Source organism: Emys orbicularis, chromosome 1 (genome assembly GCF_028017835.1).
Source record: "Emys orbicularis isolate rEmyOrb1 chromosome 1, rEmyOrb1.hap1, whole genome shotgun sequence".
NCBI lineage: Eukaryota > Metazoa > Chordata > Testudines > Emydidae > Emys > Emys orbicularis.
Genome location: NC_088683.1, coordinates 266,886,024 through 266,906,848, shown reverse-complemented (window position 1 = coordinate 266,906,848; position 20,825 = coordinate 266,886,024). Strand labels below are relative to the sequence as shown.

At 42.7% G+C, this 20,825-nt stretch overlaps 1 protein-coding gene across 2 annotated transcripts in view; it reads right to left on the bottom strand.

Annotated features, from left to right (window-relative positions):
* NALCN (sodium leak channel, non-selective) overlaps nucleotides 1–20,825 on the bottom strand; it is a 369,797-nt gene that overhangs the window by 305,620 nt on the left and 43,352 nt on the right. For both annotated transcript variants that reach the window (XM_065410363.1, XM_065410371.1), the window contains exons 4-5: nucleotides 18,166–18,305; nucleotides 15,830–15,958 (exon numbers count right to left, since the gene is read on the bottom strand). In XM_065410363.1, coding sequence (XP_065266435.1) covers nucleotides 15,830–15,958; nucleotides 18,166–18,305 — 269 coding nt within the window. The remainder of the gene's footprint in view (nucleotides 1–15,829; nucleotides 15,959–18,165; nucleotides 18,306–20,825) is intronic.

Sequence of the window (20,825 nt, the reverse complement as noted above, 5' to 3'; positions counted from 1 at the left end):
ATATACTGTATTTTTGTAGGGATCCAGTTTATATATGAAAAATGCAATGCATTTTTAAACCAAAGGAAAACATGACCCTTTATAGAGACTTTTGAATAAATCCCAAAGACAACATTAAAGCAGTGTAAATTGTTCAGCTAGTACCAATACATTCATCTGCTCATTAAAAGAATTCTTGCCATGTGGATTTCTTAGCTTTCTCTTTGATAGTTCTCTCTTTTTTAGAAATCCAAATAGTTACTGTTATTTATTTTTCTGCCACTGACATAAGACAATGTCTGAGATTTTTTTAATGCTGTTATTAACCATGTTTATTTCCTCCATTACAGGCTGTAGTAAGTTTTCAGATATGCCTGTTAATGATGCTGAGTCCTAATATTTTGGGCAGTTATGCACAAACTGCTAGATGACTAAGTAACTGGTGGATCTTGATAATAATCAGTAATTTTTTTTCTTATCTATTTGCCAGAGCATTCTTACTTTAAACAAGGAATTTTGCAAGGGAGACTACTAATTTAATTATTATAGTGAGAAGCAGGGTGAATAAAAGTCAATTACTTGAAAAAAAAGTTTTTAAATTCTTGTATTTAATTCAGATTTTTTAATTTAAATTAAATCTATTTTTCTCTTACAATTAAATCTGAAATTATGATAACCTATCTTTAGCCCTACAATCTAGTAAAAATCAATTAAGTTAATTTTAAAAAAATATTAAGCAGTAGACATTTGTTGCCAAAGTTTAAAGAAAATCTAACCATTGAACTGGTGACAGCCACTGCCAAATCAGCTGGGACCAGAGTTTGTTGAAGTGCTAAACCAGCTTTTGACAACAGTAGCCTCTTCTGCAGATGCAATGAGAATATTTTCTTCATTTCAGTTTATTCAACTACTTCAGTTCAGTGATTAGTTCATTCAAAATTAAGAAAGCAACTGGGAACTTAAAAAAAAGCAGGAATGCCTGTTTTCCTCTTTCAATCTACCAGTAGAAACAAAGTGTGAAAGGATGAGATCTATTAGTTCTAAAAGTTTGAAGGGCATGGTGACCAGAAACAATCAGTTCAATTCACTAACTACAGATATTTCCTTTAATAAATCAATTAGTTTTAAATGCAAAACAGATTTTGATAAGAAAAAAATAAGTTTTCTGTATCCAACACGTTTGAAATAGTTTTGTGTACCTAATAAAAATGTGGATTCCAATATCCATCTAAATAGAGTTTGATACAAAACATGAGTAAAAAAAATAATCATCTAGAAAATAAGAAATGCAGCACTCACCATTTTCTAATCTAAAATAATAAAAATGTAAAAATAAAAAATCTTTAAAAATGTAAATTAAACTATATAATTGCTAAGATAAAATTGTATGTCTCTTCTTGGTGAGCAAAGAAAAGTACTAGCATGCAAATCAACATGTTTTAATGGTTACTGACCAATGAAAATCAATCTCTTTTTAGGAAAATTGAAAATACAAATGCAAAACAAGATTAAAATTGATGATTTAAATCAAGGTTGCTTCTTGCTGATTCAAACTCGTGATTTACATCACTTTGATTTAAAATCAATCCACCCTGATGAGAAGGGAGTTGTTAGGGCAACAGAAACATTTTGACTCTATCCTCCTACCAGTCCATATAGGATACTCCTGAGGGAATTCTCTGCTACTGCACACATGCAGAATTCATGTCCCCTGCACATTTCTTTGCTTCCCAGCAGAAAAATTACTTTCTGATAGGGAAGCAAAAGGAAGCCACAAGAGCAATCATATGCCCCTTCCCAGCAGCACAGGCACATTGTTTCGGGTGCCCCAAGCAGCTGGCGGAGAGGTAAATCACTGCAGGGCAGGCAGGGGATGCCCTACCCGGTGGCTCCTACCCTGCACTGGGCTCAACTGCTAGCCCTGGCTGGGCTGGGGGAGGACAGAACTTCTTCTTCCTCTGCAAGGAGTGGCCGGGGCTAGGTAGGACCCACCCCTAGACCCCACCCCACCTGCAGGAAGCTGCTCTACCCCAGCTCTGCTTCCTGCCCCCATCACTCCTCCGCAATGGGGAGAGGGGTCAGTGTACAGGAAGCTGGTCCCTCATCTGCCCATCCCTCATGCATCCAGCCCCCTGTCACCCAACCTCCCCACTGAGCCTCCCCCTTCCCCCCACCCCCAGAACCTCCTCACTGAGCCCCCTGTACCCAAACCCTCAACCCACCAAGGCCAACCCCTGCACCCAGACCCCCGCACCAACCCCCACCTTACCTGCATCTGGCCCCCCACCCCCAGACCACCCCCACTGAGTCCTCCACAATTGAACCCCCACAAGTCCCCTGCACTCAGACCCCCCACACTGAGCCCCAAACAGCTGAACCCAGACCTCCACCCCACCCAGCACTCAGACATCCCCACTGAGCCCACACACACACACACACAGATGCCCCTTGCCAAGCCCTATCCCACCACACCCCCTCTGCTGAGCCCCAAACACCTTCACCTGGAGCCCTCTGCAGAGTCCCATTGCCCCTGCCCCCAGAACCCTCAATAAGCCCTTGTGCATCCAGACCCCCCCCTGCACCCTGACTCCCCACTGAGCACCCTGCACCCAGATTGCCCCACCCAGAACCCTCTCACCCCACACCTGGATCCCCCCCACACTATGCCTCTCCACACTTGCATCCTGCCAGGCTGAGCCTGCCTGCCCACACCTGGTGCGCCTGGCATGGACGGACAGGTCCCTGGGCTGTTTCTGGGGCAATCCTGGTCCTTGCACTGTGTCAGGGTCAGGTGCAGCCTCACCACCAAGTCTGTGTCCCAGGGGACAGGGAGGGGGCTGCTGGGTGATCTCCTACCATCGTGCAGCCAGTGGCCTGTGCTCCCTACTGCCATGCTGGAGCCTCCACATTTATTTACTGACAAATAACACTTGTGAAATTTAAAATATTATGCACAGAATTTTTATTTTTTTGGCGCAGAATTCCCTCCGGAGTAATAGGATAAGAACTGGGGAAACAATGGGAACTTTCCAGACTCTGTAGAGTGGCTTTCCTAAGTGTATGAAGCCTCTGGGTGAGTGTAGGAATCCTTCCCCTCAATCCCCACTCAGGTAGAGCACTGTGAAGAGGAGGAATTTCCTTTGCAGAGGTATTCACTGAAATAATCACACATGTGAGGAAAACTTCATGCAGTATGAAGGAGTTTCTGTTTAGCCAAAAATATCGTGATCATAAGAATGAGCAGAGAAAAAGTGAGCTAAACTGTAGATAATGTGTGTGATTGTATACATGGTAGTCTAATGTGTACAGTGACACATGGGGTCTAGCTGCTCTCATTTATTCTCATGCAAGTCCCTTTTCTAGAAGAGGGTTACTCAAGTGTAAATCAGAGCACATTTGGGGAATTTATCCCCCTTTTTATTAATCTGTTCAGATTTGAAATTAATTTCAGATTCGTGATGAATTAACTTGAGCAAATTACTTACAATATGCAGATTTGTTTAAATGATTAGATTTATACATTAGGGGACATTCCAGTCCTACTATCAGTCTTTCTTAGGAACATAGGACATAGTACTGGAAGGGATTGCCTGGATCATTGAGTCCAGTCCCATGCTATCACAGGAAACCCTGTCATAAACTTATCAAGCTCCATTTTAAGACTAGTTAGTTTGTTCACCCCCACTACTGCTATTGAGAGTGTGTTCCAAAACATCATATCACCTGTCAGGATCAGGTTGTGAGATGCTCAGTATCATGGCTGAAGATCAGATCAATCTGGGGCCAGCCCAGGTCAAAAATGCAAAGTGAGAGTCCATAGCCAAACTGAAATTGTGAGGTCAGAATCGGGGTTGGGCCGGGTCACCAGGGTCAACAATGGTCATAAGCTGAAGACAGTAAACCAGGTATCAGGAACCAAGCCTAGATCAAGAGCTGAGAGTCTGGGATGAAAGCAAGTCACAGCAAGGAGTGGTGAGGCAGGATCTAAGGCAGACAAACACAAGAGGTCTGAGCTAATCAGGCAACTCCCAGAAATGGCTTCTTGGTTTATATGGTAACAACCAACCAAGGAATCACAGAGGGCTGTTGCTCATGTCCCTTAGGGCAGGATTTCCTGCAGGACTTAGCCTCTCAGAGTTTCTTACCTAGGCCCCTGGTGGTGACAAGGAAATGGCACCTTCCTTAAACCTTGCCGGCACTGGTTCTAGGCCCATGGCTTCCTACATCACCTTCCTCTTCAGGACCCTCCTTTTCAGGATGGAACTGGACCAGGCTTGTCTGAATGAGCGTCATGAAACTTTCTTACCAAGTCGGGGGTGTGGACATGGAAGGCAGGTTCACAAGTGTACTCTTCAAGTCCACGTCCTTCCCAGTCTATTAGGTAATACTTGTGTCCTTGGGTGCATCTGGAATCGAGGATAGCATGCACCTCATATTCTTCATGATCCTGGTCTTCGACTGGCAGAGGTGGAGGAGGGGTTCGCCAGGAAAGGGGTTGTCAGCATAGGATTTTAGCAGGAGCACGTGAAACATGGGAGTATCTTGAGGGATTGGAGAACGTGTAATTTGAAAGTGACTGGGTTGACTTGCTGACATATCCAAAAGGGTCCCAGGAAGTAGTGATCCAGCTTGTGGGAGGATCTACTGGACGGAAGATGCTTCAAAGTGATCTAGATTTTCTGACCTAGAGAGGGACAAGGCCTCTTGGCACCACTAGTTGGCATACCACTTGTAAGCTCTCTTTGCATTCTGTTAGTGGTCCTTAAGATCCTCCTGGGCAAAATGGATTTGTTGGACCCAGTCGGAGACAGCTGAGTTCAGCAATCCTGCTGGTAGTGCAGCCATAATTTGGAAGAAGGGGCTCTGTTCTGCTGAGGGGTGGTCTGCATTGTAGTAGAAAAACTTGACAAGTGGTAAGAGGTTGTATCAGTTGTTATGATGATAGTGAAGTATCTGAGATACTCTTCCAGTACCTGGTTCACCCTCTCAGACTTTCCATCTGAGGATAGTAAGTGCAGATGTCCAGCAGTCACAGGATTTTGTGCCAGAAGTGCAAGGTAAATTGTGGACCTCAGTCTGAGCCAATATAGTCCAGAAGCCCATGAAGACAAATACCATGTCTTATCAAGAGTTGGCCAGTAACTTCAGCAGAGGGTAAGCAGTTTGAGAAGATGAAAGTGAGCTATTTTTGTCAGACAGTCTATGACCATCAAGATGACAGTGTTACCATCAGAGTTGGGGAGTTCCACAATGACATTTAGTGAAATCAATGTCCAAAACTTTGTGGATGTTTCCAGGGGTATCGAAGTACCAAGGGGCATGGTTCAAGTTATCTTGGTGCAGTCATAGAGCTCAAATGAATCTACATAGGCTTGAATTTCAGCCTGCATGTGGAGCCACTAGAAAAAGCAGGAGGTTGTGCAGGAAGTCTTATGACAACCAAAGTGTCCTGCCAGTGAGGCATCATGACAAAGATACAGTATCTCAAGGTGGCAGCCCCCCCAGAGGGACATACAGACACCCACTGAAATATGTTGCTCCATCGTGTTCAGAGCAGTGCATCTGGGTACCCAAGTGCTCAGGAAGTGGTTCCCAGGCAAAGGAACCCTCCTTTGAGATGGACCAAATAAGGGAGATCAGATCTTGATGAACTGGTGCCTTGAGGAAATTACTGGGTTTGAGACAGTATGGTGGCTTGGCGGTTGGTTCCTCGCTGTTCTGGTAGTACTCTCCTTTTTGTGATAAGGCTCAGATCGGTAGGTGACAGTGAACTTGAACTGAGAGAAACAGGGCCTACCTTAGCTGCCTTTGGTTTAAAGCTCAGGCCTTGCTGAGATGCTGGAGGTTCTTATGGTTGTGAAGACCCGTACAGGGAGCAAAGCCCCCTCGAGGTGGTAGCACCAATCTTTAAATGTTCCTTATCTAGTATTCCATAATTTCTTCCTGCTGGGATGAGCTTGCAGGAGTAAAATGCATAGGGTTGCAAGACTTGCTGTGTCCAAGCTTCTGCGAGAGTGCTGCTCCAAGGGTCACGCTGGATGCATGAGCCTCCAATATGAAGGGGTAGGTTGGGTTGGGGAATACCAGGATGAGGGCCATCACAAAGGTGGATCTGAACTGAATGAAGGCATGCTGGGCTTCAGATGACCAACTGAACCAGACAGTCTTACACAGTACTGAAATTAGGAGAGCTATTTTTTCTAGAGAAGTCAGTGATAAACCACCAATAAAAATTGGCAAAACCCAGTGTGACGGTGCCCTCCATAAGGCTTTATGGAATATGCTTATGAATGTATATATGTATACTGGAACAAAGGACAGTCACGACAGGGGGTGTGAGTGATTGCTGGACCCAGACTAGCAGGGGACTAGTCTGTAAAAGGAAGCTTACTGGAACTGGTGAGGTTTTATTTGTATTCAGTTTCTTAGACATAGACTTGCATATTCTATTTTATTTTACTTGGTAATTCACTTTGTTCTGTCTGTCACTACTTGGAACCACTTAAATCCTACTTTCTGTATTTAACAAAATCACTTTTTACTTAATAATTAACCCAGAGTATGCCTTAATACCTGGGGGGGCAAACAGCTGTGCATATCTCTCTATCAGTGTTATAGAGGGCGAACAATTTATGAGTTTACTGTGTATAAGGTTTATACAGGGTAAAACTGATTTATTTGGGGTTTGGACCCCATAGGGAGTTGGACATCTGAGTGTTAAAGACAGGAACACTTCTGTAAGTTGCTTTCAGTTAAGCTTACAGCTGTTAGGGGACGTGGTTCAGACCCTGGGTCTGGGTTTGCAGCAGGGTAGCAGGTCTGTCTCAAACCAGGCAGGGCACCAAAGTCCTAAGCTGCCAGGGCAGGAAAGCAGGGGCAGAAGTAGTCTTGGCACATTAGTTGGCAGACACAAGGGGGTTTCTGTAATCTAACCCGTCACACCCAGCAATTCACGGCGTTCTGGGGAGTCGCCTAATCGTGGATTGCTGTAATATTTTGGTGATTCATCTGAATGCCCCCAGAGAAGATGATGTAGTCCAAAAACTTGATGCAAGACCAGTCAAAGAAGCATTTTTCCAGTTTGGGATACAGATCATGCCTCCACAGAACTTCCTAGAACAGACTGGACATGACAACAGTGTTGGCTTTGGTTCTCTAAGAACACCAGGATATTGAGATAAATGATGACATAGTGATCAACTATATACCGAACACATCATTTGTGAAGCATTGGAAAGTTATAGGGACGTTGTTAAGCCAAATGGCATTACTAAGTATTCAACGTGTCCGTTCTGGGTCCATCCACTCATCTCCAACCCTTATATACACTAAGTTGTAAGCTTCCCAAAGGTCTAGTTTTGTGAAGATCCTGGCCATTTGCACACACTCTAGCAATTCCAGGATAATGGCAGAGGATACTGGTTGTGGATTTTGATCTAATTTAGGGCTCAATGGTTCACACAAAGGCGCAGCAACTCATCCTTTTTCTGTATAAAAAGGACTGGGGACCCTAATGGGAAGACAGATCAACTGATGAATCTTTATCGAGATTTTCTCAGATAACACTGGTCTACAATTTTTGAGAAGTCGTCTGCTTCAGAGATAAAATGTGCTATTTATTATGTATTTTGATGTGCTGAATTCAAATATGACAATTAAAACAACTGATTGGCTACTGTTTCTAAGATATTTAAGTTTTTACATTTTATGTCTATGTATATTGTGTAGATAGTAGAGTTTTAATCATAAATTGTAAACCTAGGTCTTTTCATGTGTTTATGGTTGCTTTACATGATAATATTTCACCTGTCCTCTTTATGTAACACTTTAAAAATCAGCAAAAGGGTTATATAAATAAAATTGATTATGAAACAAAAGGCAAAAAACTATTCTGTACATAGTTTAGTCCTATTCAGTGTCTACTCGGCGCTTCTTGGCTTGTCTCTTGTATTCATTAAATGGAGCATCTCTTGTCACTGTCCAGCAATAGTCTGCAAGCATTGATGGGCTCCATTTGCCCTGATAGCATTTCTCCATTGTTGCAATATCCTGGTGAAATCGCTCGCCGTGCTCGTCGCTCACTGCTCCGTAGTTCGGTGGGAAAAAATCTAGATGAGAGTGCAAAAAATGTATATTTAGTGACATGTTGCAACCAAGGCTTTTGTATGCCTTGAGGAGGTTTTCCACCAATAACCTGTAGTTGTCTGCCTTGTTGTTTCCGAGAAAATTTATTGCCACTAACTGGAAGGCTTTCCATGCCGTCTTTTCCTTGCCACGCAGTGCATGGTCAAATGCATCATCTCGAAGAAGTTCACGAATCTGAGGACCAACAAAGACACCTTCCTTTATCTTAGCGTCACTTAACCTTGGAAATTTTCCACGGAGGTACTTGAAAGCTGCTTGTGTTTTGTCAATGGCCTTGACAAAGTTCTTCATCAGACCCAGCTTGATGTGTAAGGGTGGTAACAAAATCTTCCTTGATTCAACAAGTGGTGGATGCTGAACACTTTTCCTCCCAGGCTCCAATGACTGTCGGAGTGGCCAATCTTTCTTGATGTAGTGGGAATCTCTTGCACGACTATCCCATTCGCAGAGAAAACAGCAGTTCTTTGTGTATCCAGTCTGCAGACCAAGCAAGAGAGCAACAACCTTCAAATCGCCACAAAGCTGCCACTGATGTTGGTCATAGTTTATGCACCTCAAAAGTTGTTTCATGTTGTCATAGGTTTCCTTCATATGGACTGCATGACCAACTGGAATTGATGGCAAAACATTGCCATTATGCAGTAAAACAGCTTTAAGACTCGTCTTCGATGAATCAATGAACAGTCTCCACTCATCTGGATCGTGAACGATGTTGAGGGCTGCCATCACACCATCGATGTTGTTGCAGGCTACAAGATCACCTTCCATGAAGAAGAATGGGACAAGATCCTTTTGATGGTCACGGAACATGGAAACCCTAACATCACCTGCCAGGAGATTCCACTGCTGTAGTCTGGAGCCCAACAGCTCTGCCTTACTCTTGGGTAGTTCCAAATCCCTGACAAGGTCATTCAGTTCACCTTGTGTTATGAAGTGTGGTTCAGAGGAGGAGGATGGGAGAAAATGTGGGTCCTGTGACATTGATGGTTCAGGACCAGAAGTTTCATCCTCTTCCTCTTCCTCGTCTGACTCAAGTGAGAATGATTCTGGTGCATCAGGAACCGGCAGTCCTTCTCCGTGGGGTACTGGGCGTATAGCTGATGGAATGTTTGGATAATGCACAGTCCACTTTTTCTTCTTTGACACACCTTTCCCAACTGGAGGCACCATGCAGAAGTAGCAATTGCTGGTATGATCTGTTGGCTCTCTCCAAATCATTGGCACTGCAAAAGGCATAGATTTCCTTTTCCTGTTCAACCACTGGCGAAGATTTGTTGCATAAGTGTTGCAGCATATGTGTGGGGCCCACCTCTTGTCCTGATCTCCAATTTTGCAGCCAAAATAAAGGTGATAGGCTTTCTTAACCATAGTGGTTATACTGCGCTTTTGTGATGCAAAAGTCACTTCACCACAAACATAGCAGAAGTTATCTGCACTGTTCACACAAGTACGAGGCATCTCTGCTCACTTTGGCTAAACAGAAATGTGTCCCTTTGCAAAAATCAAACACTGACAAATAAGAGAGCACGATACTGTATGATTTCTAGAGCTGATATAGGGCAATTTGTTCAGCAGAGTGATGTAAGCTTCGTTATGATTGCATCATCCATGACTTCTAGGAATAACATGATGCAATTCATATCATGTATGACGCAATACCAGCTTCAGATTGCATCATTCATTGTTTTGCCTAAAAAGCAAGTACTGTCCAAACCCAGTCATAGATTTATTCATAGATCCAGTCAAAGATGTATTTTAGTCATTTCTGGTTTAAATTGAGATCCCTTCCCTTTATAACTCACTTATCCTCCGCCATTCCCAAGTCAAGGGTCGTATATACTGACCCAATAGCATATCTTGAAAACTAGAGCCAATCAACAATTTTAAGCATCATTTTCGTTCTCAGTGACCCAGAATTAGTAAAGTTTGACTACATTTATTTCAGAAGCATTTTGGCTGTAGAGCAGTGTAAAGGGCCCAGTCCTCCTGACTCTGGTTCAGACATGGTGAATATTTGTCCATATAGGGCCTTCATCCCAGGCTGCAAATCTACAAGACAATCAGGGTCCCAGTGTGGGGGCTGGATGTCCACTTTTTTTCTCAAAAACGTTGTGCACTCCTGGTATTTCTTGGGGGAGACGGGGTGCTGGACTCAAAGCAAGTTCTTTCTGGCTGGCCCCCACTGCCCTGCGTTTCCCCTTGGGTAGTAATTTCCCTTCCCAAGGGAGAGAGATTGGCTTGCATGGGAGCTGCAGGCAGACTTTTCAGCACAATTCAGAAGAAAAGTCGACGCACTTCCCTCTACAGGAAATACATGGGTCACGCTACTCCAATCATGGTATACTGAGTATTACTGGGAAGTGTGTTATGCTTATAAGAAGCACACGGGATCTTTTTTCAGGGGAAAAGGCAATATGCTGTGTTTACTGAAGGTACAATTATCATATGCATTCAATCACACACACACACACACACACACACACACTGTCCCACCAGTCAATGTTATAGTTACCAATCCAGAGTCTGGAACAATCTAGTGGCCAGCTATGTTGATCACGGGTAGGTAGGAGCCGGGTTCTGTCGGTTGCCACACGATGTTCCGGGGAAGTCTTGGCAGGATGAACCCAAAGTTTATATAGTGATTTTCCTTCATTGGGACCAATGAGTTTTGCACCGTCGTGCTGTAATCAATTGTTGTTTGAAGAGTACTTGTTTTCTTAAATTGTCCTTTTCATTCTTTATTTTGTTCTTTCATCAAGTCTTTCAGGGAATTACCCCATGCTGGTTTTGGTCACAGCTATCTTGTCCCCATTGATAGGTGCCTGTCTCATCTTTAGAGTCGTCAATCTGCCCTTTTCTGACATTTCAATAGGGACTTGTTGTAATCTCCTGGCGCCCTTGTGTCTGTCCCCGGTTCCTCTCTAGAACATCTGGTCCGGTGATGGACTTCACACTTATTTTCTAACACACACATTCCTCATTCACACACAAAACAGAATTGATTTACACAGAGCATTTGAACAAATTGCAGTGCAAGAGAAAACAATCATTGCATTCTTTTACTTATTTTAAAATGCTAAACCTACAACAAAGTAGTGACCCTAAAAGGTCTGTTACTGCCTTGAAATCAGCTCCAGACACAGATTCTGGCTGATGCATCTTTACCAGTAGCCCATTAGGCCATTCCTTTCTGCTTTCAGAAAGGGTGGTTGGTGGGATATGGTCAAATCATACACCAATACATTTAATGCATGCTACATTATTATTCTTTATTTCTCATTTTAAATTATACAAAGTACAAACATAAAATCCTACTACTACAAGTGCGGAGCATGGATCTTACTGAAGTGCAATAACTCATGGCGCTCTCCCACTCTGGCCTCTAAGGGAACAGTTTTCCGGGTTACTGGACCAGACGACAGGGGTGACTTATCGATTGTTTCTACCAGGTCCAGTGAAGGTTTTGGCTGAAGGGTCTGGGCTACCTTTGCATCTATAATATTGTCAGCAGCAGCAGAGTCGTTCATGGATAATGCTGGGGAACTGACCTCAGTCCCTCTAGGGTATGTAACTGAAGTGAAATCTGTAAGTGTGGAGAGGCCCCATGGGGTTTGGGTTGGGTTCTCTTCAAAGGTGGGGGGTTGGTGCCCCCGTGATGCCTGGGAGGGGTACCCCCTTTTTGGACCTGGGCTGGTCACTTTCCCAATTTCAGTCTGGATGGAAGCCAGCACTTTGGCCATGGTCTGAGCTAACTGGGCCTGTAGTGCGAGATTCTCCATCTGCAAGCAGGTAGCTTGTTCCTGGGGGGGTTGGGTTGCCTGGGAAATGCAAGTGGAAGATGGACCTGCCCTTCAGCTGTCTATTGAGGGATTGGCAGAAGGGCAAAGTCTGGAAGTGACCTGAACAATGTATCAGATTCGGGTCGTGGGCAGCCTGTGGGCATAGAGTGAGCTATTCAGTATCAGGGATGAAGGTCAGAGATGAATCCAGGGCCAGGCCAGGTCAAAACTGCAAAGACCAAGTCTGTCACCAAATTGAAAGTGGGAGGTGAGAATCAGGGTCGGCCCAAGCCAGGGTCAGCAATGCTCTTAAGCTGAAGACAATACACCAGGGATCAGGGCAGGGAGCCAAGCATAGTCAAGAGCTAAGAATGTGGGATTGAGAAGCCATGAGACAGGAAGTGCGGAGGTCTGCATTGCTCAGACAACTCCTAGAAATGCTTTCCCAGTTTACATGAGGAGTGCCAGCCAATCAGGAAATCACAGAGGGCTATCGCTCATGTCCCTTTGGGTGGGACTTCCTGCATGGCTTAGCGTCTCAGTACCTCTTAGTGGCAACCTGCCTGGGACTCTGGTGGTGACAACAAAGCGGCACCACCTTGAATCCTGCAGACACTGGTTCTATCACTCTTCTGGTGGTTAAAAACTTTCCCAACAAGAAAGGAAATGGGCACAAAAGATAGAGCAATCAGCTAAAGAAGTGCCACAGTAAGGAAGTCCACTGAACAAAATATTAGTGGGAAGAGAGCTGTAACAGTGTAATAAATCATGGGGGAGAGCTGCAACAGCAGAGATGTAGTCAGATAAGTGATAATCACAAGAGAATGTGAGTGAGAAAATTACCTAGGAAGAAAAGAGTGTTTGCTGTAAGCAAAGAAGCCTGGCAGCTAAAAAGGAGATAAATAAGAGAGGAAACAAAAAAGGTATTATCCAACAGAAAAACTTTTCAGCCTTTGGGAAGAAGGTCAGCTTATGCTGATCTCACAGATGGAGGGAATAGCTCAGACTTTATTTAGTGCACTGAAGTATTTCTATTTGCCAGAGTTAACATTACAAAATAACTGAGGAGGTGGAGAGGATGGAAGTGGTAGAGTGTGGGTGTCAGGGATGCTAGAGAGGAAGAAGAGGTTGCGGTAATCAAAACTGGTGCTGATCAGCACCTGAACAAACTTTAGCAATCTGGATGGAAAGGAACAATTGGATTTTAGAAATGTTTTGGGGAAGTAGCAGCAATATTTTGACACCACCCCTACCCTTCTTGATCAAATAATATTCTTGATCAAAGCTACTATAGCAAGTGCTTACTTGGAAAAGAAGTATTTACACAGTATTTTGTATTAGCAGTTGTCCAGAATGTGGTAAATGTTTTGTCCTTTTTGAAAAAAAGTTAATAGCATTATTTACTTTTAGTTTTCATTCCATTTCCCCCTCACTTGTGTTTCTTTCTGAATCCCCACCTCTTGCCACCCACACAGTCTTTCTTTCTACCTGCCTCCCTAGGTATAATTCCCATATGAATGTTCCTTTTCAGGGTGGCAGCTCCAATCCCTCTGGTAGCTCTGATTCCTGTGGGAGGATCCTGCTCCTCATCCCTCCTAGCAGAGGTAACTAGACAAGGTCTTTCATGTTTCCAGCTACTTTTACCAGACTCCAGGCTGCTCTTCACACTGAAGAGCATGAAGGCATTTAAAAGCAATCATAAACAAGGAGAAGCCAACATCATGTCACTTACCAGCTATTGCAGACTCCCAGGAAATAATCTACAGACCCCAACTGGTACATGGAACTCACCTTGGAAATCTCTGTGCTAAATAAGCCCTTTCCTTCCTTTGTGTTGACATTTTTTCAGATATTTCTAGACTTATTTCCCTCACCCATCCTTTGGCACAACTTATCCAAGTTATCATAGATGGGGCTGTTAGCATCACCTATTATTTAGACTACTCAATGCTTCTCACATTAAGACCCTGTTTTCAGTAGCATATAACTTTGCTAAAAAACTTTAAATGTTTGGTCTGAAATTTTCCATGGTGGTTGTCAGCCTTAGGCTGAATTTTTCCAGAAAATTTCAGTCTAAATGTTTCAGTCATTTCTGAGAATGAAGCTAGGTAAAATATTTTGCCCATAGACTAGACTATCAGGGTTGGAAGGGACCTCAGGAGGTCATCTAGTCCAACCCCCTGCTCAAAGCAGGACCAATCCCCGACTACTTTTTTTGCCCCAGATCCCTAAATGGCCCCCTGAAGGATTAAACTTACAACCCTGGGTTTAGCAGGCCAATGCTCAAACCACTGAGTTATCCCTCCCCCCAGATTTCTGGAAATCTTTTCTTTAGGAAGCTCTAGCATATCCATGCTTTGGAACAGGGACTTTAAATTTGGCAGGATGGTCGCCCTGGTGTCAAGCAAGCACCTTTTGTCATCCCTGTTAATCTTTTCAAACTTTAGTCAAGTCATAAGCCTTTGAAAAACAGCAATTTGCATATGTTCAGTAGGCATTTGCTAGGGCTTAGCAGCTAAATACCCTGAAGATTCCATCAAAACAAAGCATGCTCCAGCCCGGGGCTGCTGCTGATGGCTTTTCCTATTGTTGCAGTTCTGTGCTGGGTCCAGGCACTTGAATTGAGAACTTGGAGACTTGTCTCTCCTGTGCTCTCAATAACCCCCCTGCCGGACCCAGGCAGCATGTAGGGGGAAGTTGCCTGATTTATGCATTATGATACAGTCTTTAAATTAAATGATCACATACTTTCTACACAGGATCCCTGCCTCATTAAGTGTACAGGATGGAGCTCCTCTGGGGATGAAACAGGGTTGTGTACCTAAAAGAATGTTTTCTGTGGGACCCCTGCTTCATTTGTTGCAGAATTTGGAAGGTGAATGAGGGGAGGGGACTGCAGGAACAGAAAAGAGGATCTCACAGTTACGGCAGCTGAATGCTGCCCTCAATAATGGGATTCTATCCCGGCCTCTGCCACTGGTAACTGTGTGTTCCTCGTTTTCTAGGTGCCTACCTTGAAACTCTGGGGTCTGATCTGCAGAAATGTTGAGCATTCATAGGGTCAACTGAAGTTATTAGGAGCTGGGATTGTAACATATACAGTGCTATATAATACCAAGTAAACTAAACAACCAGATCTTAGGTGTCTCATATTGGACACCCAAAATTAGTGGACATTTTTTACCTAAGTCTCTCTGTGCCTAAGTTCCCCATCTATTCCATGGAGTTCATACCGTAGCTTCATCTCACAGGGGTGTTGTGAAAGTAAATTAATTAATGGTGTGAAGCACTTAGATACTCTAGTGATTAGTGCTATAGAAAAGAAGAGGAAATTAATAATTCTCTCTTCAGAGCAGGGTTTGAATAGTGTGCAGTACATTAGGCATGAGATCCACACACTGAAAACAAATTATTGCACAGCTGCTCATTAAGTGAGCCCCATCCATCCTGTGCACTGAATGAAGCATGGGACCAATAGAAAAAATAGTACAAGATCATGTAATTGAAGACTGTCATAATGCATAAACACCAAGGGGCTGAATTAAGGTTGCACAGACAAGGACCTGATGGCAAGGACTTGATGTAGGCCACAATTCAGCAACAATGGCCCCGGGACTCCCTTTGCTGGGATGTGTGTCTGTCTGTCTCTCTCTCTCTCTCTCACACACACACACACACACACACACACACACACACACACACACACACACACACACACACACACACACACACACTTTCATAGAGACTGCAGCCTATAGCCATAGCAATGACTGTAGCAATTTTTTTTCAGATGTATCTGGCTATATCTTTTTATGATAACTGATGGCTTTGGTCTACTTTTAACATAATATGTCCAATCTACACTCATTAACATTAGTAGAAATTAACCATATACACTGAGAAAATGTCCATATATGTGAACTTACCCTGGCTGGGTGTCATTTGTTACACAATGATAGGTAAAAGTTCCAAACATCTGAACTCCTAGAATTCCGTATAGAAGCAGAAAGAATAGAAGGAAAATTGAAACACTCCAAATCTGCTCTCCGGAACGCCTGGTAAGAAGATAAATATTACATTAAGTATTAATAAATAAAAACTAACCTCCAGAAAAAGGTATTTAGTATTTGTATTCCAGCAGCACCTTGATGCCCTAGTAATGGACTAGGAACCGATTGTGCTAGGTGTTGTTCCAACACACAACCAAAATATGGTCCCTGCCCCAAAGACCTTTTAATCTAAGTACATAATATAAGAATGGCCATACTCGGTCAGACCAATGGTCGATGTAGCTCAGTATCCTGTCTTCTGAAAGTGGCAAGTGCCAGGTGCTTCAAAGAGAATGAACAGAACAGGGCAATTATCAACAAGAGGCAACAGATACAGACAGGCAGATAAGTACAAGGAAACAATGAGACAATTTACCCTTATATATCACATGGCACCTACCCACAAAGACATGGCAAAAGCAGCTGACATTTCAAAAATAAATGAAAAAAAGAACACCTGTGAGAAAGACCTATTTCTTTATCCTGAAATATGGCATTCCTTCCCTACAATTATGTTGTGCTAAGATGCAGACCAAGCAATATTTAGTGTTGTAAAAGTAACAGATTTAAAATATTTGGACTAGAAATGGCAGCCAAGATTTTTCCAAAAAGGGGTGCCTGAAGTTAGGCTTAAATCAATGCTGGAACCTACATAATAGCTTAATTTTGAAAGTGCTGAGCTTCCAGCAGATTCCAATTGCTCCTATCAACATCAGATAGTGGTTGGCTTATGTTCTGAACCATATACATTTTTAACTTATCATTTTCCTCCTCTCCCTCTGAGATCTGTGAATTTGGATACTTAGGGCCAGGTCCTCAGCTGGAATAAATCCAAAGTGCAAGGGAACTCCATGGATTTATACTGGCTGAGAAGCTGATCCATGGTAACTAAAGCAACCAGGCCATGCAGGAGAAGAGATTAATTTTTTTTTTAAAAAAAACATAATAAAATGGATAAAAAACTCTCATATTTTTCTGATTGTTTTTTTTTTTTTTTTGAAAAATCTGATAAATACAGAATACATGATAGTGTAGCAAAATTAATCCACAAAGGGGGCCAATAAACTCCTTATTCCACACCACCCCATCAATCATTTTGTATAGTGCAGCTTGACTCTGTCTGTAAAGGTAGGACGGCTTATCACCAGGAGTCCAAATGTAAATGGAGAGAGATATAATTAACTCTCAATATAATCTCAATTATCATTTCATAAATAATGTCATGATTTTAAGGTTGATAATGCAGAACCTTCCTGGTTTAGATAAAAGATGTATGTATCCCACTTAAAAACTGGAAATCTCCTCTTCTCCAAAGTATTCAGCTCCCACTTTTAACCTTTATTGGACCTGAAACACCAGGCCTTAACACCTGCTATTGGCCCAGGACTAAATTTAATCCATACTGGGCCACAGCACAGTGTAGTTTCTGGGCGTGTGGGGCAGAGAAGACAACTCTGAAAGAAAAGACTAAATATTTTTTTGCCAGTTGAGCAATTTTTGTGTGTGGATAAATTGTTGGGTATTTGAAGCTGATGGGTGGTTTGAAATGTCAGAAGCAATCCCAAAGGATCTGGGTGAGTGGGCAGAGTGCAGATGAAGTGGTTAAACATGCTTGATAAATGCAATTTATCACATAGCTCTACAATGTATCAGTTAGCTATTACCATCACATGCTATGCGTGATATTCATTACAGTTTAGTGCGGGGATCGGTAACCTTTGACACACGGCCTGTCAGGGAAATCCGCTGGCGGGCCGGGACGGTTTGTTTACCTGCAGCGTCCACCAGTGGGGGCTGCGGGAAGCAGCGTGCAAACCACAGCCAGTGGGAGCTGCTATCGGCCAAACCTGCGGACGCTGCAGGTAAACAAACCGTCCCGGGTCACGTGCCAACGGTTGCCAATCCCTGGTTTAGTGTGTATGTGTGTCTTATTATTTTTAAAAAGATATACGTCATAGGAGCATGCACACTTATCTCTAGATGCTCCTTCCAATATGTAAAAGTCACTGGAGCAGATCAAAATGTTTCCCAAAAAACATTAACTGTTTTCTGTCTCTCTTATACTGGCAGTTGATATTTTTCTAAAATGCACAATTCTGACATTTTTTTTTGTCCAGGTCTAAATCTAACAATCCTCCTCCCAGCTGCTTATACAATCATGTTAAAGAACATTTTAATTTTCATTTATGTTTACAGATAAATTATTCACTTACTTTAAAATATTTGTTATCCTGGTTCTTGGAAGCTCAAAGCGAAAATATATCCGGAATGCTCGAATCATAATAAGAGGTCTTGGAATCCGCAGCATACCCCAGGGTGACATCTGATCAACTATCTCAGCGATTTCAAACACCTATGATTAAAAGAGGGGGGGTGTTTCTGCTACTCCTGCACAGTCCACATCAGTACTCTTGTAACAGTTTTTGTATTTGTGGATTCACATTTATGAAGGCAGCAAAACTATTTTCATGATAACATTTTTCACTTTCAATGTCCCTTTTGGATTGAAATTTTCCTTTTTAAACTTTTCTTTCTTTTAAAGAAAGTTTAAGAAAAATCCCCTCAGCCATTTTTGAATTATCTTAATGAGAAATAAAAATATATTCCACCCATGTTCCTAATACTTCTAACTCAAACAACTCAAAAAACTTCCAGCTGTGTATGCAAGAAGTCTTGAAGAGAAATCTCTTGATCTGGCTCTTTCTCTCTCTCCCTGTTCTTTGCTAGGAATGAAAAGTTTTCTTTTCCAGTTAATGAAATTAACATCTGAAAATGTTACAAAGACCATGAATAGATTCTCACTGTTACAAAATGTACACACTTAGCCAGGTAATGACATTGCGTTGTGGGATAACTTGCAGACAGTAGATTACTTCAGGGAATTTGGAAGCATTCTGAAGAAGAATATCCAAGCCATCTTCTGTGAGATCCTTCCTGTCCCACAAGCAAAGGAAGACAGAAAGCAGAAGATTCTGGAAGTCAATCACTGGCTAGGTAAGTGGCGCAGGGTGAAGGGTTTTGCTTTCATGGAACATTGATCCACCTTCTATGGGATGAGGAGACTGTATAGTATATAGTATACCTAATGTTCCGTGTTTTCTGTTTTTACCTATTTTCACTGTTAAATTACCAGGTTTTTTTATTAAAGGAGTTTGGTTTTTACTAATTCACACCCATTTATCAATCCACTCAATATTTTCTGGGGTACTTATTGTTGTTAAACACTAATGCAATACACAATTGTTGTGTCCTGCAGCTCTGAGACTGAAGCAGTTCCGCAGTGTAAAACACATAATACACACATGGTGGAGATTGGAAAAATCAAACATTAATATCGCACTATGACTGGCTCACAGGGAGATGCTGCCCACCTATTTCGTTGCATCCGTTTAGTGTGGCACTGAATTTAAACAATCAATCCTCCACAGATGAAGTAAAAAGGTAAACATGAGGCGAAAACACAAAGGTATGCCTGACTACCAACAAGAAAACCAGTGCTTAGCAATTTTCAAGAAAAATAAAGATCAGAGTGAAGAGGATGCATTGTGCTGCAAGTACTGCAGCACTGAGGTCAGTGCTCATGCCGACAGAATAAAGGAGCATGTTGAAAGCAAGTGACACAAGAAGCTTAAAGAAGAAAGTGAGCTTCAGGATAGTCAATATCAGGAGCTTTCACCAGGGCCTTAATGAAAGAGAGCATGATGTTATTGACACAAACTGGGACCATATCGATCATTGTTGCAACCAAGGTCCTGTAGTGGCACCAAATCTTGTATAAAAGGGGGTCAAATAAGGTGTCTAAGACAAGGTTATGGTTTGCTGGTTATGATTATGCTATCTGTGTGCATGTATCATTTTTGTATTTAAAGTTATAAGTATTGGCTCTATACTGTCTGTATTTCAAACTTGTGCTATGCTTCTGGGTAACACCCCAAACAGTTTGGCATCAGAACTGCCTAGCGTGCTTGATGGCCCATGAAGGACCATCAGCTATACAACTGACCCACTGAAAGAAGGCAGATACATCTTGTGACTCAACAAGGTATGCAGGGACATGCCTATGGAGAGAACTCTAAGGTTTTTCCTTGTCATGTGCTGGAATGATTTTCTTTGGAACAAAGGAAGGAAGGCCACATGACAAGAGACTATAAAAGGTTGCTGCAGCTCCTCCATCTGGTCTTCAAGCCTGCTTCATACCTCTGCTGAAGCTCTGAACAAAGGACTGAATGATCCATCCCAGCTGGGGATTTACTCCAAAGACTTGATTTGAACCTGCAGTTTATTCTATCACTGCTACAAGCCTGAACCAAGAACTTTGCCATTACTGTATGTAATTGATTCCATTTAACCAATTTTAGCTCTCATCTATACCGTTTTCCTTTTATGAATAAACCTTTAGATTATAGATTCTAAAGGATTGGCAACAGCGTGATTTGTGGGTAAGATCGAACTTGTATATTGACTGGGTCTGGGGCTTGGTCCTTTGGGATCGAGAGACCCTTTTTTCTTTTACTGGGGTATTGGTTTTCATAACCATCTGTCCCCATAACGAGTGGCACTGGTGGTGATACTGGGAAACTGGAGTGTCTAAGGGAATTACTTGTGTGACTTGTGGTTAGCCAGTGGGGTGAGACCGAAATCCTCTCTGTTTGGCTGGTTCGGCGTGCCTTAATAGTAAAGGAACTCCAGCTTTGGGTTGTAACTGCCCTGCTCTAAGCAATATTTTCTGAATTGGCACTCTCAGAAGTGTCCCACCAAGGGCAGCGTCGTTACAGTGAGGTCACAGCATGATTGTGTCAATGAATTTGTGCATCCTCTTTCTTTCGCAGGACAACTGCTGTTAATTGCAGAAGGGCCTATTGGTGACTTTGTA